The 26,369-nt window shown below is 35.8% G+C and overlaps 1 protein-coding gene across 7 annotated transcripts in view; it reads left to right on the top strand.

The window, feature by feature from the left end:
* The window catches only part of WDR49 (WD repeat domain 49), a 128,983-nt gene that overhangs the window by 81,295 nt on the left and 21,319 nt on the right, over positions 1 to 26,369 (top strand). For 5 of the 7 annotated variants that reach the window (XM_074327418.2, XM_088793772.1, XM_088793771.1 and 2 more), the window contains 8 exons: positions 4,238 to 4,368; positions 6,844 to 6,942; positions 8,557 to 8,721; positions 10,658 to 10,845; positions 11,602 to 11,796; positions 15,526 to 15,707; positions 23,154 to 23,263; positions 24,903 to 25,049. In XM_074327418.2, the coding sequence (XP_074183519.2) occupies positions 4,238 to 4,368; positions 6,844 to 6,942; positions 8,557 to 8,721; positions 10,658 to 10,845; positions 11,602 to 11,796; positions 15,526 to 15,707; positions 23,154 to 23,263; positions 24,903 to 25,049 (1,217 nt within the window). Of the gene's footprint in view, positions 1 to 4,237; positions 4,369 to 6,843; positions 6,943 to 8,556; positions 8,722 to 10,657; positions 10,846 to 11,601; positions 11,797 to 15,525; positions 15,708 to 21,821; positions 22,935 to 23,153; positions 23,264 to 24,902; positions 25,050 to 26,369 lie in introns of those variants that run through there. The other 2 variants (XM_088793774.1, XM_088793775.1) reach the window with 2 other exon arrangements.

Below are 26,369 nucleotides of genomic sequence, written 5' to 3'. Positions count from 1 at the left end.
TTCAAATAGTCTGAAAATATGTATTGCAGTATCCTTCACAAAGCTCAAAAAATCAGGTGCTCAGTAAATAGCTGTTGATATAATTTGATTTCTAAAAGTATTTTTTAAATGAAATGAGATTAGGGATTTAAAATTTCTCAACAATAAAACTTACCTATGAAAAATATTAAATTCTTAATAATTACCTTAGTAAGAAACTATAATCCTGTATGACTCAACTGGTTTCTACTATGAGGATAAGAATCAGAATGAAAACTTCTAAACTTCTCAAGTTTTCAAAAATTGAACTAACCACACATGAACAATTAACTTTGAAGGGAACCACTAGTTGACTGTTTTTTTTCTTCTTTCCCTGACAATTTCCATGTTCTTTACATGGTAAGTTTTAGTAAAAGTTATTTTTCTAACTCATTCATCCTAAAAGAAGTTTTGTGTTTTTTGCATTTCTTTGCTTTTTTTTTTTTTTTTTTTGCATTTTTTGCACTTGACAGATAAGATGATTTTGTTCTCACAGAATTGGTCATTATACTTAAATTCTGAATTAGAGATATGGTCACCTTCACAAGATGACACAATGACTCAGTGGCAGTACTCTCAGGATTTCAAATGTGGGTTGTAGAATGGAACTTGTAAAGTTCTTCAATGTGATAAAGAACAAATCACTCAGACTCCTAAAATGACCTTAAAATTGGCTCATTCTGTGCTTTAATTTTACTCTTGGCAAAAAGTACAGACTTAAAAAAAGTTATTTTTGAAATGGACAAAGTAAGAAATACAGTGTAGATTCTGAAGGTATTTTTAAGGATAACTGTCATATCAAATGAAAGTTTCAGGTTAGGTTTTAAGGGAAAGGTGGCAGCTAATTAGTTTCTTGACATTTTGACACATAAGGTCAAATATCAGGAGGGCTACTTTTTACACCATTTTGTGCCTTTGGGTTGTATTCCCTAAATATATCTAGTTAATAGGGTACCTCGGTGAAAAGACATTTGGTATTGAATTTCAGCTGAGAGATAATAGAAGAGGTATAGAATTGACCTCTTCCCTCTCTCTCCTGCCTCATACTCTCCATTTCCAAGGGGCAATATCTTCAAACTTACCAATTGGTAAAGAGAAAATTAAAAATTTATACACATAAAGCTATTATGAGATTACAACAACTTTAGAACTTCAAGTTACCTTATTTATCATATTTTATCTTGCTAAGCCTCATACTAATATTACTAAAATGACATTAATATTAAGTTATTCATTAAAAATATCATACATTGATTCAGCAAATATTGTTAAATGCCTATTATGTTTTTGGCAGTATTCCAGGCACTGCTGATGCCGAAAGGATCAAAGTCCCTGCTCTCCTAGAGCTTATTTATGGTAAAAGAGATGAAAAATAAACATAGACCATGATATCACATAATGATAATGTATTAAAGAAAAACGATATAGGTGAGGCATGAGAGACTCAAGGGAGAGTCTTCAGCTGGGGTGATAAGGAAAGGCTTACTCGAGGAGCCCACATTTAAGCAGATAATTTTTCATTCATTCATTTGACAAGTATTTATTGAACACTCAATATGTGCAGGTTACTATGCTGGCTACTGTGGGGTTTCTGAATAAGATAAGATCCCTGATTTCTGAGAGCGTACAATCTAGTTTAGGAGTAACGTACAATCTAGCTATGTAATATTTATTAAATGTTGTAAGTAAAATGTGAACCATGTTAGAGGTCAGAAGAGGGTAATATTTCTTTCAACTCTAGTTACTAAGGAAGTCTGCCTGAACAATACATGCCTTAGGGAATGGGTATATGGATAGTTAGATGTGAGTTTGTGTGTGAAAGGAAATCCATGGAAGGAAGAGCACATCATAAGTGAAACAAAGCAGCTAGAAACATGAAGTGTGATTAGAGAACAAGAAAGATGCTTAGAGAGCAATAAGAATATTGTTTGGGTTGAACAAGAAGATGAATTTTGGAAACTTAGCTCCTGAATACCCCTAACAGTTCAAAACAGCTCCTGCAAACAAGAAATCTACTTGAAACCTTGTACTCTATCTTTAAAATCCAGGTGAGTTTTGTATTCTATTGCATTAATGCATCACCCTTATTGTAATATAAAAAAATGTGTTCCCCAAAAATCCTTGAATAAAATGAACACTTAGGGAGGTGTGTCATATTTGCCCTGAGGTTCCCAATAGCTCTGTCAAATGTTTAGTTGGGCATTCACACTTTACTTTGTTAAGCAAGAACAGAAGAATAGAGAGACATAATTCTAAAAAAGTTGATTGGACCTAAATATTATTGTGTCTTGAATAACAGGCCCCCGCATTTGAATTTTTTCATGTAGGAAATGGAAAACAATGTTTTTCAACAAGGCATTTAGCTGTTTCCTCACTCTGCCTAGAATGCCTTCCTCTTTCAAATCCTGCACATCTATTTATGGCCCAGCTCTAATATGACCCCTCAACTCAACCTGTGATTCCTGCACCTGGAATTCCATGGACATTGATCAGTACTTCCTTGGAACTTACCACATCTCACTGCATTTTAGTCATTTTATGCTCATGGCTCTATCCCCGACAGCACCATGAATAGTGACTTCCAGAGAGAAAACAAGAAATGCTTGTAGAATAAATGCCTATTAAGAGCTCCCCAAATGATCAATCTAATCGCAGGATGAATAATATACTAGAGGGGGCTAGACAAGAGGCAGCAAAATTGGTTAAGAGGCTGTTACAATTGTTCAGTTGTTCATGAGGAAGTGAGCACTGAACTATGGTAGGAAGTTGTCATTGGCTGTTTAAAGTAAAAAAGAAGGAATGAATACATAACATAACGCAGAGGTAGAATCTTGAGTATTTTATTTAACTGAGAATGAGAATGGCATGCAGGAGGCTAGGATTTTGGTCTATTAACAAAAATAGGGAATTTAGAGGCTTGGTGTGAAGGGAAGATGGAAATTATGGATTTTGATATACTGCTGATGTGAACATTATATTCAGTTGTCAACTGGCAAGGGAGAACTGCTCAACACTGGAAAAACAGTTACAAATGAAGATAAATTTAAGAACTGTTTGTATAGTAGTGAGATTGGAGCTCATGGTGGTCTACAAAATCCCTGAACAAGCTTTTTGGAGTAGAGAGATGGATTGGAAGAATGACAATAAGAAATGCCCACATTAAAAGGAGGGAGAGAAAGAAGGGAATGGAAAATAGAGAACAGAGAATAAAAGATCAGGGAGGCGGGAAGAAGCAGGATATACTAGAAACAGAAGAGTTTCTAGGAAGAGCAGAAAGACACATCCATCAGAGAGTTAGGAGTTACATTGATAGGACAATTGGGAGACCTTCAGAGTGGTGGGACTAGAGGAAGCATGATTTCAGGGAGGTGAACAGTAAGGGTGAAGACACCAAGCCTTCAACTGCTCATTTGAGCTGTGTGTGGCTCTGGAAGGAGGGAGAGGCTTAGCATAGGCTGGTAGCTGGAGTTCAAATCAGGTGGAAACAGGATAGTATCAATGCCCCTACAATTTAATTTTTGTGCTCCTCTTTTCCCCACCAGGCACCAGGCCCAAAGCCTTTCATTCTCTGCCCATCCTAGCCTGCGTTCAAATTCACCAACAGTCCCCCAAGATACTGACCTTCTTAAAATTATTATTTCTGTTACAAATATATCTATCCTGTGTACCATTCCTTTAGAGTGGCATTTTCTAACTGTTTTCCACAAATGACAGCTCTTTAAGATGAGAAAGGACTCTGTGGTTGAGTAAATATGGGAAATGCCACAGGGAATGTGAACACGCCCTAGGCACTCTGATGGAAAGAAATCTTCTTAGTTTTGTTCAAACGCCAAGTATTATGTCTTCGCAGACCCAGCCCCCTTTTTATTGTTACTGTCACAAAACTCTTAATGGTTCTATAGTACCCATATGGGGGATCTTTGTTTTAGAGTCTTGGTGGTGGATAATTAATCTGATAAATGCATACATGTTTGGGATTAATGATGGTGAAAGGATGATTAACCTTCTAATATTAAGTATTCATAATTTATCAAAGAATTCAATGAGAGAATTCAAAAGAAAGTTCAGTGTGGAAAGTTCAGTATTATGGATGACATGTGGGAATAAAATTTGGGGTAGCACAGTCTTTTAGGCCTCTCAAGTCACACCACCCAAGAAGAGGATGGCTACTCTATATCACTTTTAAATCCACAGCTAAATGTTATATCCTTTTTACTAGGGCTATTACGGTGTTTCGACCTCCCAACTTCAATCAATTTTTCATCCAGCCTGAAGAATGGAAAGGAGGAATACAGCACCGAGATGATATCTTGTGTGCTGCATTTTTACCTCCACAAACTCTTGTTACAGGTTAATTGAACCTTCACTTGACAATCAATGATCAATGGTACAAGCTTGGTTTCTACTATCTTACTCATTTTAAAAAAGCCTTTTCCCAACTGCAAAATGAATAGATTTATTTATTTATTTATTTATTTATTTATTTATTTATTTATTTATTTATTTATTTTTATTTATTTTAAGAAGCAGTCCTTGCACATAATCTACTCTTGGTCCTTATTTTTAGGGCAAGCCATCAGCTCCCGAACCTGATTATCTGGCCTCAGATCCTGGTTGCACCACTTGCCACTGTACTATATTGAGCAAGTTATTTACTCTAAATCATAGTTTTCCTGGCTAACAATGGTGTATCTGTATCTTAGTTCATCATAAAGGTTGGATAAGATAATCTGTGTAAGGGTTTAATAACAGTGCTCAGAACACACAAGCTAATCAGTACAGATTGGCTTTTATTTTTATTGTCCTTTTTCCAGGAGCAGCATTAGGCTGTTGGATACAAATCACACTTCCGTGGTACTCAGATGTTTCATAATGGGAACATATTAACCCTTTGGCACAATTTAGTCTAAGTAATATTGATTAAAGACTGGCTTCACAAAAGGTCCACAATCCAAGCTCCTAAAAGGATCCATGAGCAGACTTTGATGTGACATATTAAAGTGGACAGAAATTGTTGTATCATTTCCAGCCAAAGAAAACAATTTATAAAGACAGATTACACTATGAAATTAACAAGTCCATATTTTCACAGCCTACATTTTTTTTATAGAACCAAAAAATGTCATTGATTAGGGGGAATGAAAACTTATAGGAAAAGAGCCAAGATATCTATCAAATGTTACACTGTGAGGTTTACTCCTCTATCTGTACTTACATTTCCGCTGTTTGGGGGACTTCCCTGATTCCCTTCCAGTAGGACCAACACTGCTATTCAATTCGCTTTATAGCTGCTGGAAGTCTCTCTCTGCAGGAAGTATCACATACTGAACTGTGATGGAGACTAGTAACCTATAAGGCTGTGTAGTTATTTTGAAAGTGTCACAAAACACCATTGTAATTGATGAGTAGATAATGTCTTCATTCGTTCTCATCCCATCGGTCCTATGTGAAAATGTTTGGTCAAGCATTCTGCAAATAAAACATTTCAAAATCATAAGAACAGATAGGTACTCCCACGGGGAGCTAATCCATAGAAATACATCATCACCCTCGGCCAGTTTGTGAGTTACACAGGTTGCCCTCTCCAGGACATACAAAGTTTAGTATGCATGACACTCTTCTTTCTCCAAATCCCAAGAAAGGCAATATCAGTACATTCTACTCGAACTCTGCTTTTCTCCTTTGCTCTCCACTTGACATTGGCACTGCTCAGTAGGGAGTGCTCCTCACTGAGCTGCAGAGAGCAGTGGTCTGGCAGGCACAGGCATTGCTCCGCCCTCAACACAGGCTTACTCAGATTTAGCCTCACTATTTGGGCTTTTTTATGTTCTCGGTGAAGAGCAGTAGGGAATGAGTTTCTATAGGGAAAACTTTCGGGTTGGAGAAAACAATATTCAATAAAGAATATAGGAAAGAGGGAATGAAAAGAAGACTCACACACACACACACACACACACAAAAGACATAGGAAACGGAAACCTAAAAGGACTTGATTTGCTTGTCCTCGCTCAATAATAGAAAGGTATGATAATTATTATTAACACTTTTTCAGTACTTATAATATGCTAGGCACTATTCTAAGTACTTTTCATTCTTCACAACAATCCTATGAGATAAATACAATTTTTCACTCAGGTTTTTAGGTAAGTAAATTGTGGCATCATGTAGAGTTAAATAACTTGCCCAAGGTTCCACAGCTGGTAGGTGGCAGAACCAAGACTCAAGATTAAAATTGTTTAATTGCAAAACCCTTATTCTGCATGTTTTATTACTATAAAGTAAAAAGCTATAATATCATGTTTCCCTGAAAATAACACCTGGCCGGACAATCAGCTCTCATGCATCTTTTGGAGCAAAAATTAATATAAGACCCAGTCTTCTATTACATTATATTACATAAGTCCCAGTGTTATGGTAAAATAAGACCGGGTTTATATTATTTAAGAGCTGGTCTTATAGTAAGATAAGACCGGGTATTATATTATATTATATTAGACCTGGTCTTATAGTAAAATAAGACTGGGTCTTATATTAAGTTTTGCTCCAAAAGACACATTAGAGCTGATTGTCCGGCTAGGTCTTATTTTTGGGGAAACACGGTAGTAATTTCTACCATTCCTAATAGATAGGCATGTTGGGAGGATTATATGTTCTAAAGTTTAATAAAACACTAGTTATTATTATTCACTCATGTCTCCAAAAATATATAGAATACCTACTATGTGCCAGATTCCATGTAAGATTTTATGATAATGACTTCTCACTGCTGTTGCTCATATTCTCTAACTTTCCGGCAATTTGTGTTCTCCATCCTGGCTCATTTAGGAAGTTATGATGGAGAAATTGTTCTGTGGAACAATAGTACAGAAAACGCTCACTATGTTCTTCATCCCGATTACCAGAGTCCGCTAAAATCACAATCAGGTGAGAGTGTAAGTTTGAAACTAAAATAATGTAACTAAGTCAAACCACAGTGGACAGGGCTGCTTATTCATGTACCTGATGCATCTTGCTCCTAAATTATAGACGATTGGCTAGAAGAGCGAGGGATTAGTGATACTGCTCTCTTGTCGAAGTAACTAAAAAGAACCTTGAGATTTACTTGGTTTAGCAAATTCTCCATGGCATGCTATTTCTTTATGCTAGATCAGAGTTTCTGAATTACTGACAGCAGGTCTCGCATTTCTATCTAGTTTAGTTTTTGCCAGTAGACCTCACCAAATTGCCTTTGAGTGAACCTTGGGTACACCTTGGTAAGAAAATGGGAACTCATGTTCACTTGCTAGGCGGCTCAGGCTCCGTCTGGAGCTTGTATTAAATATGATGCCACCTGGAAATCTTAAATTATTTCTTGCTTTAGAAACCGGTGAGGAGCATTAGAGGGGAGTATATTGTATTTTATGAGAGTTTAGCTGAGCACATGAATATTTTATACTTAAGCAAAATGTCTTGACAATTGCCTTTTACAATTGCATTTTAGTTTCCTTAGATACTGAAGATTTTTCCTCAGACTAATTTATTTGGGTAATGAATGTATCATTCCTCACAGCCCAGAGAGGTTCTGTTGTCTCAATTGGATAAACTCAGAGGCTAAATTGGACCTTAGGAATAAGACTGGTCATTAGATACAGCTTTTTTTGTGTGTGAAAAGCCAAGCGACTGATTTGATAAGAGTAAGGGAACAAACTTAAGAGATTTAGGACTTACTGCAGGCACAAAACTCTTATTTGCTTTATGTACCAGAAGCTAACCATTAGGGTTCACTGCAGCCTCCATGGAGAGGGTGGAATTCTGCCTCTTCCACTACATTGCCCTTCAGGAGAGTTACGTTTGCTCTTATAGCCAACCTAACTGTGGCTACAATTAAAAACATACAGGTAGATAAGAATGAAAAGCAGATAATATCAAATTCTGAAAGGCACAAGAAGCATTGCTATAGATTTCTTGCTTTAAAAATTTGAAGATACTTATGTATAGATTTTTCATAGCTATGTGCAGACTATTCATAGATTCTAAGATGAATATCCCCAGTTTCTGTTAATTTGGCCTGGAGATGATGTCATGAGATAATCAAAATACCATTAGGAATGTCCCCTCTAAGGTCACTCACTAACAAATAACATTGCTAAAAAAATCATTATTTAAATATATTTAAATAGTCATTATATCTCATGTTCATTAAATCATTTGCAAGAATACTATTAATGATTGATAAGCTGAAAATGCTGTGATAATAGAATCACATTTGTTTTGAACATATCAGAATCTCTGAGATGTTAACAGTGATTACAAAATGAAGTCTGTTAGTTCACATCAAGGGAAAACACAATAAGCGTGTATGGAATATGCAAACAAAAAGGGAATTAAACAATCCTTCAAGTTGGTGTTGAGGAAGTGAATATCAGAAGTCTTGATGGATGTTGACTGCAAATCTATTCTGAGACGGTGATGAAGGCAGGCCTGTTGTTTTTCACAAGCATTTGTTTGAGAAGCGGATGTTTCTCTTTGTTAAGACACCTGGCTTTGTCTCCATCACAGACACAGAGCCTCAAAAGCTTCTTGGTGCCAGGAGGAGCTGCTCCAGCTACCCCATAGCAGACCAGGCTACCCTGGGAGCTTGCTCCGTTGAGAGTGACATCAAGTGTAATAACGCTGTTATGAGGCTTTGCTTCCTTGAAGCAAGAAAAAACACCTCAGCGACAGGTAAACTATGTATTTATATTTTGACTGTAGACTGCTTTGATATGTTGTAAAATGTTAGAAAAGGGAGCAATAAAAAGAGTTCAATCCAATTGTGTCTAGGTCTTGTAGAGTTTGACTGCCTCTAGCTAACAGTCAGTACTGGGTCATGGGAGGCCACAGGCCACGGCACATGACGTTAGGGTTCAAGAGGATGGGTCCAGAAACAGAAGCTAGATTAGACCCTGCCAGCACTTTGTACAGTACTGCATATGTCAGGATCAGAGTGAGGAAAACTCTGGCAAACTGCTTAATATGAGCATCGGTCAAAATTGGTATTTCAGCTATGACAAGAAGGTTTGGTAGGGCCCAGGAAGAAATATGTTCCAAATGTGTGATTTCAGATTAGGTCTACATGCAGCACACGGGTGGAGTCTGGGACTGACTGGACTGGCACCTGGCTCACAATGGGCTAGAGGTAATAGTGAGAAACTTAGAGATTGGAGGCAATAGCAAAATTTAAAACAACTGCTGATCCCAGCGCAAGAGGGCTGCCTACTCTTTATCTTATTTTTTTTGGGGGGAGTCGGGAGTAATTCTTTGGGGACATTTACCAGCTGTGCATACTTTCCAGAATATGTCAGTGACCTAGTTAGAGCTTTTGCAGGGCTGTATGCTAACACTGGCGCTACCATATGATTAACTGAGTTATTTGGTATTATATATAGAGGAAATAATTTTCTTAATTTCACCTCTGTTTTCAATGGCCATGTTAGCTTAGTGTTGATGCAGCCTGCGTTTTCCCAAAATCAAAATCTCCTTTTGAGAATAACACATATTTTTTATCTTTTATACAAAAAAAAAATAAAAAATCGTATTTTAGAAATATTTTTTCTTAATATTAAGAATCTAGACATATGTGTGTTACATGTTTAAAAAAATATCTGAACCATGTTTTGCACATTCACTTTCCCATATTCAATTTACAGATGGGAAATCTGCATGATTTTCATATAAAAATTTTCAGCATAAAAATCTACAAAGGTATACCCCTATAGAGTTTTAGAAACACTGTGGAATATTTAAAATATATTTCGAAATGGTTAGATTATAAAATTTTCTATTTTATAGAATGCAGTTATACTCACAATATGAACTATTATCCTGAAATTGCTCTCATTTCCTCAAGACTAATTCTTCTTAATGTTATCAGTATTCCCAAATTGTTTCCACTGAAGCAGCTATATGCTATCATTTCTACTTTAAACAGATATGATTGTTAATCGGCAGTACATTTGTGAAGCAAATTGGAAGTCATCTACAGATTTATCAAATAAGAATAGGAACTTTGCCACAGAAGAATAATTTAGGTAAAATGCTTCTACAGAGCATATAAAAATGGAAAATGAAAAGGTTAGTTCTAGGCCTATGAACCAAAAAACTGTCCCATAAGAGCTTATAACAAACTCTTGATGAAAAATTTAAAAATAAGCTCATGAATAAAATTTTAAGCATGCCACTATATAGAGAAATAAGTAATTATGCTGCTTTAACTATGTATATATATACATCCACATCTATGCATGGGGAGTTTACTTCTTTGATATATGTGTCCAATGTGTTATTAAGAAAGATGGGTATCAGTATTATCATAAAATTGCAACTAATATTTTATAAGTTTATTTGAAAGAACACATTAATTCTGTTAAAAACCCAAATAATATCAAAAGAATGAAGGAAATTTAATAGAATATCTTGCATACCCTATCTCTTTTAATGCTCAACATAAACCAGTGAGGTTGTCATAGGTTGTTATTTTATATTTGAGAGAAAGTGCTGGCAATTGATGTCAGGGCTACCCACCTCTCCAACACGCATATGCTCTCCACAGGGCAGGACAGTGAAGTTGGCTGTGGTAATCATTGTCAGTTTCCTAATTAGGTGTTCCTTTACTGGTTAGGAGGTGCTAATTTAGTGTCATGTGGAGGATCTGGATATGTCAGATTCTGGGATACATTTAAGAAGCAACTTCTGGCTGAATTTTTGGCTCACAGTGGAGTTGGATCCATTATTATGTCTACTGATAAATTGAATCAATATCTCGCCACAGGAGATCTTGATGGATGGTTGAAAATCTGGAATATAGAGGTGAATTGAAAACATTCTCACATCATCTTTATTATTTTTTGATTGCCTTTTGTAGCAGATAACTATGAATCCTGTGTTGTCTGTTTGTCAGATAAAAGAAGAAATGTTCAGTTGTTTGAGTATTTCAAGGGAAACATTTACTTGTATTGAGCAGAGACTTCCTTTAAATAATTTGCAGAGAAAAACAGATTTTTTTATATTAAAAATCTGTTAATATAGTCAAGTCAATCACCCAATTTAGGAATGCAATATTGTCAGTAGGTACTGCAGCATTGTTTGAACATAAATAATTAGAATATACCTTATTTGAAATAAGACTGTATACATAATTTAAATGAATTACGGTCCTTCATCTAACATTATTGCCATTCTGAGTTAGTTTGGGATTTTTGTGTCACCAATGACCTCAATTTTCTATTATAAAACTGTATAATATGTGACTACCTATACATAGTAAAGTTAATCACTATCAAATAACTAACTTTACTATTTTTTTCTTCCCATCCTTCCTACCCCCCCTCCTTTTTTTTCCATGTCTCAAGTTAGTCAAGTTAGTTAGAAACTTTTTTGAACATTAATACCATTTTTCTAACCTCTGTTATCATGAACTATTATTTTGCATTTGGATCACAGATTATTGTTCCAAAATGTATCTTTTTTCATTTCCATATCAAACTTTTTAAAAAAAAATGCTATGTTATTACAATAATTTAATATTGGTCTTTGTAGCATTCTGACATTTTTTTTTTCATTCAGGAGTACTGTCTTAATTCCAATGAGAGCAAAATCACACAGGCCCCAACTCTGATAAGATCATTCCAACCTCATGAAGACCAGATAAGTTCCTTAGAGATGTGTGAGCTTGGTGGCCATAAACTGATTATCTCCTCTGCAGACTGCAGTGTTTGTGTGACTGATGTTTGCGGTGCTCCTGTCTGGATCTTCGGTCAGGTAGACATATTACTTCTTTATTATTCTAGAATTTACTTCACTTTTAGTATGAACTTGGGCTAATTTCCGTTTGAATCTCATGGCTGTTGATGTTCATTAGTCATGAAAGAACTGACTTCCATTTCTGGAGCTGTAGCTCCAGGCATCTCTTGTCCTGTTTACCAACCACCATGGCGTACCATCATGTGGGGGATGCCAGAAACAGGGAAACGTGAGGACTCTGTGCCACTCAATATAGTCCAGGTTTTCTGAGAAAAAATTTACCTCCAAGTGAACTTCGATTTCAAAATTTAGTGAAAATACAATGTGGATAAAATTACCATGTTATACCATTATTAAACAGAAAGATGACTATGACTATCAAGGAATAGTCAAAGTAATAATCAAATAGAAAATTTTAGAAGAAACAAACCTTTCTGTTCATCGTGTGGTTTACTCCTGTGAAAATAATAATAGCTAACATTTGCTGAATTTTCCCAGTATGCTTGGGGCACTATTCTAAGGTCTCTACTTGAATTATCTCATGCAATCTTCACAATTGCCCACCCATAATGGAGGGACTCTCATTATTCCTATTTTACAAATGAGGAAACAGGCAGAAAAAGTTTGAATAAATTGCCTGAGCTCACAAAAGTTAATATGCAGTAGAGTTTTGCTTTGAACTGAAGCTGGCTGATTTCAGAGCTCACACTTTTAACTCCCTCCTCCTATGAAACTAAGCTCTGATTTATACCTGTCTACGGGGGGAAACAAAGGAAGTGGGGGTATGGAAGAAAGGAACTATTCATTGATTCACATTTCTATTCTTTTTCTCTGTTTGTTTTCATGGGAACTCTGCTCTTGTTCCCTTTGTGTTTTGGGAACAAACTATGGGTTTGTTCTGCTTCAACCAGTACTGTTCAAACGTGTTGTGAGGTTATGCTGAAACCTCAATTTCTGTTTGGCTGGTTGATTTGGTTCCGTCCGGCAACCTCAGGTGTCACTCTCATGCTGTAAGTGTACAGCAGTTCTCTTCATGTTGGAAGACAGTCTGGTGTTGCTCTATTTGTGAATTCAGTTTGATGATGTCAACCTGTGCTGAAAGAATTCTATACAACCCTTTAGGACATGGAGAGTGATGGTAAATCAGAAAATAATCTGGGGAGGGGGCCCACATTTGGCCAGCTAGTGTGGGAGTCTCAAAGTAACACTCAAGCTGTGCAGTCTCTTCTGCTCTGTAAGTGAGTCAAGTGCTAGACTTTTCTTAGGAAAAACAGCATCTGAGTGGGAACTCAATGGGTGTGTGGGTAGATGTGTAGTGAGTGAGACAGAGCAGGGCACACTGGTATTCTGAGCATGAAAGGAGTTGGAAATCTGTTTGGGACAGTGGCAAAGTTAATACAATCCCAACATTGCTAAAGGACCAGGTCACATGGGCTCTGAGATGAGATGGAGGTAGGAATGACCAGTGAACAAAGCATCATCAACCAGATGACAGCTGGAGCATAAGGAGTCCCATAGATGGTGCGGAAGCAAAATTAAGACTGTTCTAGGGGTGGGTGTCATAAAAACTGTGTTCACTAAACACAACCTGCATCTAAATTTTATTTTAATTAAGAAATATGTAGTAGTAAAACTGTTCATTGTTATGCCTTTGATATTTTTTCTTAGTTGGTTTATCCAATCTTTTGTATTTTGAACTTCTGTTCCCAAAGCCTGCATGAAAATAATTGCTGTTGTTTTTGTTTTTTTTCCCCTCCTGCTGGAAAAGAGCCACCAGAGCTGGTGTAGTTTTAGAAAGTAAAGTCGGGCAAAGCTGGGACAGCTGTGTTTTCTACTCCTTTTGGCTTGAGCTTCTAAAGTTTTTTTAAGGACATTTTTTATCAAGCTGTCTTGAATATGGGTGCTTCTCGTTCCAAGGGGCACAGGGGAGAGGAAGAAGGAATGGAGAAGGGAGGAAAGAAGATATAGGAAGAGACAAATTAGCAGATACTGGAAAATAGCAAGTGAATGTCCTTCTCACATTGTGTAAGAAGAGACATCCTTTTACAGCAAGATATGAGAGGCAGAGGGAAATACATAGATAAGAAGAAAAAGAGAGCCAATTAGTAAATATAACTGGGCTCAGAATAACTTTACTGAACAAACTTGATTTGTAAAGTCTAGTGACTTTTGCCCTACATTTGACTGAGGCATTTATCTTTTAGTTGAATTAATTCTGGTATAGCAGTTATAAAAACAGGTGGAAAACATTAATATATATTAATTTCCTACATTAAGACTTAATTTTTCAATTACATAGAGCCGATTAAACTATTTAAAATTTAATGCAATGTGATTACATATATTTAATGGAAGAAGCTTTTCTTTTTTTTTTTAATAACTGCAAATCAGTTTTACAACATAGTTATTGCTCTGAGGTTGCTTTTCAAGTTAGATTTTTAAAAGTAAGTGGTGTGGTATGTCTATTTCTATAGTTGGAGAATTTGGAGTGGGGATGATTTAACCATAGAGATACATTTATCCCAGAAAACTGTCAGATGATCGTGGTATAAAAAGAAATCAGATGATGTGTGCACTTCCTCAGTGTGCCTCTTTGAGCACTCACCATGGTTGGATTGTGCAGAATTTGTGTATTGGCACCTCTCCTTCTCATCTGGGGGGCAGTGACTAGATTGTGCCTGTTTACAGTGTTTAACATTTGATTGAGTTGCCCGTATTTAAACATTGGAAGATTTCATATAAGATCCAGATTTCTTGCTTCTCTTGAAAAAGAACATATGTCATTCCCTGAGATTAACTGTAAAACGGGTTCTGTCTAATTCAGTGCTGTCCCCACCTTTCCCTCTTGCCTATGACACTGAGGCTGAATTTCATTTGCTATTGATCATCTTATATGGGCCTGGACTCGTTCACTGACATCATCTTCCTGGTCTAATTTACTCTGTAAAATTGTTTTACAAGGTTATCAGTTTGTAGGTCAGTCAGATATCCTGGGGATATCTAATGTTACCCTCATATCACACAGGCTGTGTTCTCTGGTACATTCCTTTGTATGAAATACTAGGGGTACCAAAAAAAATGCATACACATGACTTGTATTCATCTTTTGTTATTGGTATCTATTGAGTATTACAATTTTAATACAGTTTTTTTTCCTTTCTTAAAATGTGTATACGTTTTTTTGGCCCCCTCTGTTTGAACTGATATAACAAGGAAATCAGTTCTGCTTTTTAAATAATAAAATAGATTGTCACTGGGAACTTTTGCAAGATGGATACATATTAAGAACTATAGCTAATAACTGTGAAAAGTGTTATATAACATATTCTGGGAAGAATTGCTCAATAATTGGACAGGCTTTTGAGATAGTTTTAGGAAATACGATGCAAAGAAAGTAGTTGTATGAAAGATCAACTCTGGTAATTCTTCAACAAAAATCTTGCTTTTCTTTTAGTAAATGTACATTTTGTTATTCAGTATATTAAAGTAGGAATTTTGTTTTTTTTGTAGTTCATTGTTATCTTTGCAGGTAATTTTTATTTGTTTCTTATGACATTTATCACTTCTACCTTTATTAAAGTTACATGTATATGTCTTGTCTTCCTGTAAGTTCATTAAGAACAGGAATCATGTTTTATTCTTTATTTTTCGTCTGTTCCCAGGACTTTAATTAATAGTGTAGTGTAGTGTACATGTTTAAGGAAAATAAATTTCATAAAAATAAAATAAATCTCTTTGCTTTTACAGGCAAAGCATTGGCAAATTGAAAACTGTTTTTCCCTTCCTAAAAAGGATATTAATTTAATGGAAAATGAGATTCAAGAAGAAAACATAAGGGGAATTCCTTTACTTACTAAGGAGGAATCAGTTTTAGAACCAACAGAACATTCTCTACTTGATAAGAAAAACAAAGATGAAGCAACATACAAGTAAGTTTAAGTGTTACCCAGATAGCAACTGGAGTCCGAATAAGACCTAGGTAAGATTGGCCCAAATTTCCTTCTGTGCTCTCTGAAATGTTCAATGACTACCTCAAGATTTCTCTGAAAAATTGGGGCTTGGTAGGTTTGTGTATGGCAGGGAGAGAATTTATGTTCTCAGGGTTATATCTGGTTCTTATTTCTTGCCTCCATTAAATTCTTGATTTCTAGTCAGTGTCTTCCAGTCCTTGGTTTCTGATCCATCACCAACCTTATTGTGGAAATTAGAACCTTTCCTCAAAAACAATATGTGTGTATGAATATATGTATGTATGTGTGCATGTGTGTATTATCTACATCAGAAAGAATGTCAGATTTTACTCCTGGTTTTGGTAAGGAGTACAGAAGGTTATATGACAGAAGTTGAAATAGGTTAACTTTGAATATTGGATGTGACTCTTCTTTTAACGCTTCTGTCCTTTCCTTCATGTTGTTAAACCATTTCTTCTCTTTGCACCACTCTGCCAGATCCCATTCTTACATTCCTTTTTCTGTCTACTGTCAGGCAACCTTAGTTATTTCCTATACTTTTGCTCACTCCATGCTCTCAATTTTGCCTTTCATACTAAAGAACTGTTATTTTTTTGGAGAATGATTTTATTCATTGTATTTTCTTTGATTCAGATGCAATGTTTTTTTAATATGTGGATATATTACCTTTTTTACGTTTATAGAAAAATTGCACAGATAGTACAGTGTTCTTACATACCTCACCCCACCCCACCCAGTATCTTGCATTAGTGTGGTACATTTATTACAATGGATGAACCAGTATTGATATTTCATTATTATTATTTATTATGCAGTCCATAGTTTACATTAAGAGGGTACAGGTAATGGTTCTCTTAAGAGCCCACCCAGTGACCTCTGCATTGAACATTTCCAAATTAATGTACTCTTGGTCAATCTCCTGTGGCTCAATCCCACCAGCTAGGGTTGCCTTCGGAAATACCCATCACAGTGTTTTTCTATTACAGTCCCCTCATACTGGCATGTGTCCCCTCTTGCATAAGTCCTCTTGGGTTAACTTCTGCTTGGCCAATAGGAAACTCACTCATCCTTGCCACACCAACTGCTCACTGGTTGCCCCCTCTCCCCTTGTTTACTTGGGTAGCTCCAGCCACAGCATTTGCCTGTAGCCATTTTTAGGTATTAATGAGTCACTGGTCTACTCTTTCCCTCTAATGATTTCTCCAGACAGTATACATTAAACCCTTTGATTGATCTATGTGAATGGAGCCTAAAACTGAAGGGGAAGCTTCCCTCCTCTTTCATGGGAGTGGGACTGAACACACACCAATAACTCTGTCCTCGCTTCTCTTACGTTATCACATCTTTGGTCTGTTTATATCCTAGAATGGTAGTTGGCCTGGGTGTCACCAGGTTGGTTTTGGAGCTACTTCACTTTGGAATATGGGAATGCTTTTTCCTCTTAATTAATTATTATTCTTTCAGATCTTTTGGACCTCTGCTGACAGGGAGATAGAAGGGAAAAAAGTCCCCTTTAAACATCCTGTTACACTTTGGTATTTGTTCTTCCATTTCCTTGAATGATGGTTTGCTGAAATGTCAAGTGGCATTTTACTTTCAGGCAGAATGATCTTTTCAATTTAGAAATATAGCATGACCAATCCTGTACAATAATAGAATGCTGGAAATGGAAAGATTTCTGATATGATAAAATGCCCCCACCCAGCTACCCAACTTAATTTTTATAGATCAGGAAATCAAGTTACCCCTGGATAACACAGGTAGATCATTGTTTCTCTTCCTGTCACACTTCTAGAAGAGTGAAGGCAAGTGTTACAGATTCCTGTTTAGGAGTATTTCAGCCAGTATACAAATGCCCCCTTCCTTATGAAAAACTCAGTTATCATTTTTTTTAATCAGACTTTCCTTAGATTTACAAATTGGCAATTTGAACTGTTTACTTTTTTCCTGGTTTCTATCTCATCTTATTACATTTCCTATTATACCATGACATTTTTTTTGTTATGAAAATTAGTGTGATATATTGGTTTTTAAAGTCACAGATTTCTCTTAAAAGTAGAGCTTTGTATTCTGCCAGATTAAATAGGTGAACAGTAGCGTGATCTTCTTACCTTGTTTATAAGTTTCTGTAGGCCTAGAGAGGAATTTCCAGTGCCAAGAAGAAAGATATCTCTATTGAACTGTATCTTGTCAAATGACAATACGTCAAAAAATAACCTGTGATCTTTGCAATTTCTACCTTTATTTAATTCAGATAACTGGACTGAAATAATTATAAGACTTTAACAATGAGAGAACAGAATAATGTCATTTAGAAATTATTGAACTAATTGAAAGAAAAATGTTAAAAACATATCCTCAGAATTAATGTGTCTGGTATACTCCTCACTTTTCCCAGGAACATGACTAGCAATTTTTCCCTTCCTTAGATTCTCTTGTGGGAAACATACAAGTGCAATGTCATTGTCAGCTGTAAACTATTCTTCGTGGCCTCTATCTAATACTGAAGAGATTACAGATCATTTTTTCCTTAAGAAAATATTATTCTTAACAATGTGCCCTTTTTTTAATCAGATTAATAAATCCAAGGAGAGAATCATGCCAGTTCATGTCCATATGGAAAAATATGAGAAAAATGTTAGACAAAAGATGGAAAAGTACATTTAGTATGTGTTAATACAGGTGGGGGTATGTTTAAATGAGTGAGGGGAACAGTAAGAAAGGTGGAGAAGCAAAAGGAAAAAGCCATTTAAAAAAAAAGGGAGAAGCAGGGAAAATATGGGAAAAATATTAAATAATTTAAAACTATGTTCTCATCTTAACTTCTAAGATTCTTTTTCCATGGTAAAAATCTTGGTGTATATCATCTTCTGGCTTAAGGTATTTTATAATATTACGGCTGAGAATTAGATAGCTGGTAAAATGTCATCTTCAATTTAAGCCCTGAGGAGATGAAGATTAATATAAAGTTTAACAGAATAAGGGAGCCCTAATGCTGAGTGAAAATTGATACAGAGAAATAGATTTTTCCCTTCCTCAGGTTCTGCAAAATTGATATTACAGTTAGAAAGAAAAGGAATAAATAAATGAAAGGAAAAAATAGGCAGCAAAAACTACAGTGGACATGCATTTTTCCCCCCCCTTAATTTATGACAACATTTCGTTTCTGGACTCACACAAAATTATTCTAATAAAAATTATTCTAAAAATAAGGTAAAATAAATCATTTAGAAAATATAACCTTAGAATATTTCTTTATCACAAAAATAATACACGTTCACTAGGGGGAAATTTGGAAATACAAATAAACAAGAAGAAAAAGATGAAAAGAAATTACCTGTAGCAAAAACATTGCTAACACTTAGGAATTTTACTCTCGTGCCTTGTTCTGGGCATACTTATGCAAATAAATAAATGGAGAGTTTATTAAAATGAGGACTTAGTGTACATTATTTATAACCTATTTATCACTCAGAAATACACAACACGTTCATTTTTGTACTATTAATATGAGTGTCCACAGACGTCAACATTCGTAACGACTTCCTAAGAAAGTATCATGTAGCTTTCTAACCATTCTCTTGTTTTTAAGCATTTAGACTGTTACAAATTTTAACTGGGAAAAAATTTCTTTACATAACTTCATGAACACCTGAATTCAATAAATTCTTTGAAGGTTTAAAGGTTTTTAGGTCATCTTGCTAAATTGCTGTCCTGACGTGTGGGCACTCCTCCAGTGTATATGAAAATGGCTGCCTTGGAACCAACTCTGGCTATTGTCATGATAAAAACCCGTTGTCATGATAGTCCATTATTGTTTTAAACTGCATTTTTTATTATTTGGGAGAGTGAACGTTTTTTCAGATGTTTATTAACCTTTAATAGTTAAATGATGAATTTGAAAGGGATATTCAAAGTCTACTAAACTAACCCCTATAGCATCTTTAAGAGACGTACTTTCCAGCTTCTTCTTGAATAATTGCTATGGGATGTGCTCACCTTCTTACCAGGTAGCCATCTTTACTAGGGAACCATTCTTTACCATAGAATGGTTCTAACGTTAAGTCCGATTTATCCATTTGTAGGAGTCTTTTTTATTGATCTTCATTCTTATTCTAGGGTGACAAAGAACAGTCTTCTTGACATGCTATTATTGGATAAATTTATTTTTTGGTTACTATTTAAAATGTTTCTTATGGAGAAAGGATTAATTATTAGAAAGCAGGATAAAAAAAATCATTAATTTCTTAGTAAGTTTATATAAGGTGGAAGTCACACTTAAAATCAACATTTTTTAGACATGTGAATTAATTATGGTGTTGTCAGTTCTATATTATTGTTATGAGGAAACTGATATTTAATATTATGTATATGCTTATTGAGACCTAATTATTCTGCTAGTAGATCTCATGTGAGAAATTAAATTGGAAAATATACAAAACATTAAAATCTCATTTTAAATCAGGCATTATATGACATAAAACACTTGGAGGATTAACAGACTACTTCTGCCAACAATCTGTGGCAATAACTATTCTATACCTATGTATGACAAATGAAAGCAAATTAAAGTCTACTCAATTTTTGAAATTTATCTTAAAAAATACTAGTACAGCCTATTATTATTTTTGTAAATGCCACATCTCCTTACTTTTTGTCTTATCATCTGATAGTTGCCAGGAGTATTAGAACTGGCTATAGGGGTTGTTGAAACTCTTGGCTTTCAGTGGAAAATATTGCCTTATTATTGCTTAAAGAAATATTAATAGCAGCTAACACCCATTGAGCTCTTACAATATTACAGGCACTGTCCTAAGGTCTTTATGTGTTTCACTCATTTAATTGTCACTGTCATCCTCAGAGATTGCTACAGTTATGATCCCTATTTCACAACTAGGAAAAAACACACAAAGAAGTTAAGTGATTTGCCCAGTGTCAACCAACCAGCAAGAGGTGGATCAGGGATCGATCCCAAATCAGACATTCTGGCTCCAGAGTCAGTACACTTTGCCACTATTCTATACTCCTTGTCCAATAAGCCTCATGTGACAATATTGAAAAGTTATTGGTTTCTGAGTCAAGTGATCAAATATTGTGCCAAGTACCTGCTATGTGTAAGCCACTACTCTAGGCACTTTCACTTTCCTTGAGCCTCGTTGTCACACATCATTCTTTCCTTCTATACCCAGAACTGAGAGATGGGAGGTCAGTCAGTTAGAGCCTTTCCTTCTCATATGATTGATGGCCAGGTTACCAGAGCCCATAGTTACCAGATCCTCTTTCCTGCATCATCATGTAAGACATTTTTGCAAAAAGTTTTCAACTTTATCTAAGCCCTTTGTTTCATTCTTCTATTTCTTTATCTTCATGCATTAGAAATATTGGGATTTTAGGAATATTAACCTCTTTCTAGTTCCCTGTACATTTTCATAGTAACCACTCCCCCAAATATCAGATATCTATGGAAAGGAAGTAATAGGTTGGCCTTTGAATATGTAGTTAAATTTACAGTCTAATTATTTAAAGAGCTGCCTTTTGTCTTGCAGCTTTATCAATATATCTGTATTTCCTCGGCAGTCACCTAAGTAGTACAATTTGTTGTGATTCCCAGGAGATTCTCTCCTACCTTCTGCCAATTTCTCCCCCTTTGTGGATTAAACTCTTTAGTGGAGATAGGCAAAGTTTTTTGTTATATACATAATAATGTTTTATTTAAATACCACTGGACGACAGAGCCAGAAAGCAAATGGTGTAAAAGCAAGAAGGAGTTCAGGGTGTTTGGGGAAAAGTCAAGGTCTTGTGTTAAATAGTCAAAGATAGACTTCACTACTTCTGAGCCTCTCTCAACCTTTTGTCCCTCAGTTTATTTCAACAATACTCTTCTGGGGAAAAAGGAATTCTTAACCTAATAACCACAAGGCCTATCTTTACCATACTGTACCCTTCCTACATCCACCACCAACTTCTTCTTGTTACAGATTCTTTTACCATTATAAAATGACTCTCTCATGATACTGTCATTCTTGTCTTCAAAGCCTAGGCAGTGGCTAAATAACGTATTCTTTTTCATAGGAGATGGCATGTTGCAAGGGAGACCATCCCAATGTGATTTCGGGGAAACTGCCTCCTGCCCTCACTCTTTTGGATGTCAAAGGTTTCCTTTAAAAAATCTATAATTCCAAAAAATTTCTGTAGATACTTCCCCCAATCATGGCAGTAGAGCTACCCTCCTCATCCCCCGCCTTAAGTGTGGGCTGTGCTTGGAAACTTTCTTCCAGAGAGCAGTGTACAGAAAGAAAGGAAAAGTAACTCTACAGTACAGAAACTTGGCAAACACAGCCTTGGCCGGGTGATAAAGTGAACATCAGCAGTGATAGATAAGTCACGTTGACAGCGTGTATCTTTGAAAAGATGTGATGAGACTAGCCTTCATTTTTATTGTCTTCCTCCCAACAACAATTATCCCCCTCTAATCATAAGAAAAAATTCAGACAACCCCAAATTGAGGGCTCTTCTACAAAAAAGTCTGACAAGTATTCTTCAAAACTTTCAAGGTCAGGAAAACAAGAAAAGTCTGGGAAGCTAAGGCGTCAGATTTTTGGCAGCACAACTTGTAGCTATTAAGGTTGAAGTCTATGACAGTGAGTATTAAACACATTGAGACCATTTCCTGTTTTCTGGCTGGAATTGCATAGAACTATATAATAAACTATATTACATAGAACTATATAATTATATAGCTCTATATATTATATAGAACTATATTATATAGGACTATATATTACATAGAACTATACAGTGGTACCTCAGTTTTCCAACGTAAGCCATTCTGGAAGACCACTCAAGTTCTGAAACGTTCGAAAACAGCCGACAGCTAGGCCTCAGGATCTTGCACTCAGCGGAAGCCGCGTGACCTGTTCAACTTCCGAGGCGTGTTCGAAAAACCGAAGCATTTACTTCTGGGTTTACAGCGTTCGTAAATTGAAATTTTCGTCAACGGAAACATTCTAAAACCTAGGTACTACTGTGTAATGGACTATATTATATAGAACCATATAAGTTGCACACAAGACAAGCATAGTGTGTGTTGCTATGAAATTTTCTTCTGCATAGCATTTTCCCTTACCTGCCAGTTGATATGAAGACAGAATCTTTGCTTTAACTAGTCACTTAGCCTCTCTAGCTCCTATTTATGTATATCTTCACCTGGCTAGAAGACAGTTTTTTAAAAGATTTGACTTGATTGTTATAAACAAATGATTGTTATAAACAAATGTCAGCACTTAGGTTCATGGGATAGAGATGTTTTTCTTTGTCAAAGTAAGATAGATATTTATAGCCAGAAAGTATTTGTTCATCCTTTGTGGTTAATATTTTATTTCACCATGAATTATTTTCTTCTAGGGCTAGATCATCAAAAGTCATAAATCTAGGTATAAAATATAAGGAAAAAAATATCCATAAGAAAAAATCACATAACCTTTATAATGATGAAGTTATACAAAAATCATCCAGTAAGTAATCATTGTTGATATATTTTCATAGTGTTATTATTTTGTAGATTGATACGAATGAGACCAATGAGTGTCAGGAATGTTGGTATTCCTTGATGAACTCGAAGGTAAGGTCCTGTGATCTTTACTTAACAAAGGAGAAAAGTGAGGCTCAGAGACATTAAGTGACTTGCCCAAGGGTGTACAGTATAAATGTTGCAGAAGTATAAAGTCAAAGCCAGAATATACATACAAGCTGCAGTGAGCATCATTCCCAAGGCCCTTATTATAAATATTTTTTTTCCAATTTATGTCCAAGGGGCAGCTGCCCTTTCATGAAGCAGTTACGTTAATTTTAGAATTTGTGTTAAAATTTTGCTATCGAAAGGTACATCATTATTTGTTAATATTCAATGCACATTTATAAACTGATGTACTCCATAGGATTTTGTCAGGATTGTAAGAGATATTATAGAACCTCAGGTTCTATAATATGCCAGGCATTGTTCTAAGTGCTTTACATATAATATCTCTTTATTAATAATATTATTACTGTTATTAACATTATTTTATTATTATTGTTATAATACCTTGGAGCATGACCTTTGGAGTGAAACACAGTTGAACATAAGTCCAAGGTCGGCTGTTTACAAGCTATGTAAATTCAGCAAGTTATTAAAGCATCTGGGGCCCCTCCTCTATTTCCTCATCCATCGGAAGGGCATGATGACACTTTATAAGTTGTGAAGATTTCTCCTTTGCTTTGACAGACACTTGTTCCTCAAACTGTGTTCGCTGTCCTAGCAGCATCAACATGACCTGTATCTTAGAAATGTAAATTTTGGGGTCCCATCCCCACTCTACTAATAAGAAATGGCATGGTGCATAAGAGTTTATGTTTTAACAAGCCCTCCAGGTGATTCTTAAGTGGGGTAAAGTTTGAGAAGCCATGGACGTACGTAGCCTGTGACTTGCCCCATAACAGGTGCTCAGTATCTTCCCCGATCCTGAGCCAGCACTATGACAAAAGCACAGTTCTTCTCTTTGCAGAGGTAACAGTCCAACAAACATGAAATCAGATCTTGAATTTAGCATTTGTGCACTTCCATTCCATTATCCAAACGTTTTCACTTTGTCCAAGACTTTGCTTTGAAGGGCATGATTAAAAGAGCTTTCTTTCCTATCAGCTCATTGTATGCATCATAAATACAATAACACAGCTCTGGTTTACATTTTAGCACAATGAAAAAGTACCTGCAAATTCAAACATTTAGATATTTTCTTAAATTAAATGCTTAAAAAAATAGATTTCATATCACAAAAGATACAATTTTCTTGTAGATAAAAGAGAAACTGGAGCTTTCCCAAAACTGCAGAATACTCATTTTCAAAGGAAAATAGCAAAAGAATACAAAATGAAAAAAAAAAACCAAAAAACAAATGAATGGGGAGCCTTGAGTTCCATTTGGTCCCTTTGAATAAAAGGACTGTGGATTTTTCATGAACAGCTGTGTTTATAGGGTTTGCTGATCACTGCAGCTGTCCCAGCTGAGTAGCAGGAAGGTTAAATTTAAAAAAAGTTAACTTGGAAATGTGCTAGCTCCTTCTGAGGAATTAATGATATACTCTTTTTCTGTCCTCTAAAACGTGCTTTGTGAAGGCACATTTAGATCATTAAGCATCGGAATCCTGGAAGAGCTACCTGAAGTGAATAAACCAGCTTTTCTTCTAGACCAGGAGAAATATTTTAGGGAAGAGCAAGAGGAGGAGTGTCCCAAGACTCCAGAGCTTCCATCACTTTATAAGAGTGAGTTCTCAGCCATCATATACTTCCATCATCTCTTCCCATGAAACTCAACCAATTAAAAACAGAAAGTAGAAATGCATGAAAGTAACATGTTTGCCTTCTAGGTTTCAGTGAAATGAAGTGTGGTTTGACTGTTAAGACTTATATAGCTTAGCTGCTGCTCTGTTTTCTCAGAAAAGACAGCCAACATGCTGGAATAAAAATAATATTTTATTTTGTCACTTTTCTGAAGTCAGAATGCCATGAAGAGGCATTATGGATTGCCATGGATGGAAAACCCTCCCCTCATATATGTTAATTTTCAAAACAAATACCAGAGAAAGAGACATCATAAGACTGCTTTAGAACAGTCTCTGACAATCTGGTTTTGTTCTTTTCATGTGGAACACTACAAATAGAGGCTCTTTAAAGTGTATTGTCTTAGAGACTTCCAGCTGCAGTGCTAGGCTCATATGATGAGAGGACCAGAAAGGTGAACTGAGGAAATAAAAGGGAATGCTCTTTCAAGATTTGGAAACAAGATATGCCGAATATATGCTCTATTTTTCAGGCTGTTATACGCCTCTGAGTTTGTAAGAATTTGAAGAATAATTTCTGTACAAATATCCTATCCACATAGAGGGGCCCTGTGGGAGCACAGACAGCACAACCTGATTCTCAGTGAAGCACTCAGAAAGCATATGGACACTGCAGGGAGCTTATTTAAAATAATTAATGAAAAGTGCAAGTTTCAACTTGTAACAGTCAGAAGATCAGAAGTACACTCGAACCATCTTCTGAGATCTGTGGTTTCTAAACTTTTCAAATCCTCTGAGATGGGGATTCAACATCATCCTTGAGAAAGAATAACCTTGTAGGAGGGAAGCGTTTCTTTTCATCCATGCTTGAGGAAGTTTAGGCCTCTCGTCTTTGGTTGGTTCCCTATGGAAAGGGAAAACAGCTGGTCAAATTTTTTTTTTTGAAATTCCATTTGTAAGCAAGGTACAGCTGTCATTCCTCATTGCCACAGTTTCCAGTCTAATTATCATCAGCTTCCTTTGCTTTTCCTCAGAGTTTCTCTTTTATAAATGTGTCATCATTTATTTGCTCTCATGAGGGTCATCTATGGTTTCTGCTCATTTCTTTTAAAAACATGAATCCACAAACTTCAAGGCTCCAAGTAAACTTCAGTGCATCCGACAGGGCTTTCAGTCTATCATTCTATTCATTTTCACCAGGATGATTCATGTTTAGGGATAAATATGGGGAATGCTTATCTGGTCCTCCTGAATCAGAGACGAAAGAGAGTCCGGGGAACATACACTAAGAAGAGCACCAGAG

The sequence above is a fragment of the Rhinolophus sinicus genome, chromosome 17 (assembly GCF_057876585.1).
Source record: "Rhinolophus sinicus isolate RSI-liver-muscle chromosome 17, RSI-T2T, whole genome shotgun sequence".
NCBI lineage: Eukaryota > Metazoa > Chordata > Mammalia > Chiroptera > Rhinolophidae > Rhinolophus > Rhinolophus sinicus.
Note: the sequence above shows the minus strand (reverse complement) of the source record. Positions and strands in the feature narration are given on the sequence as shown.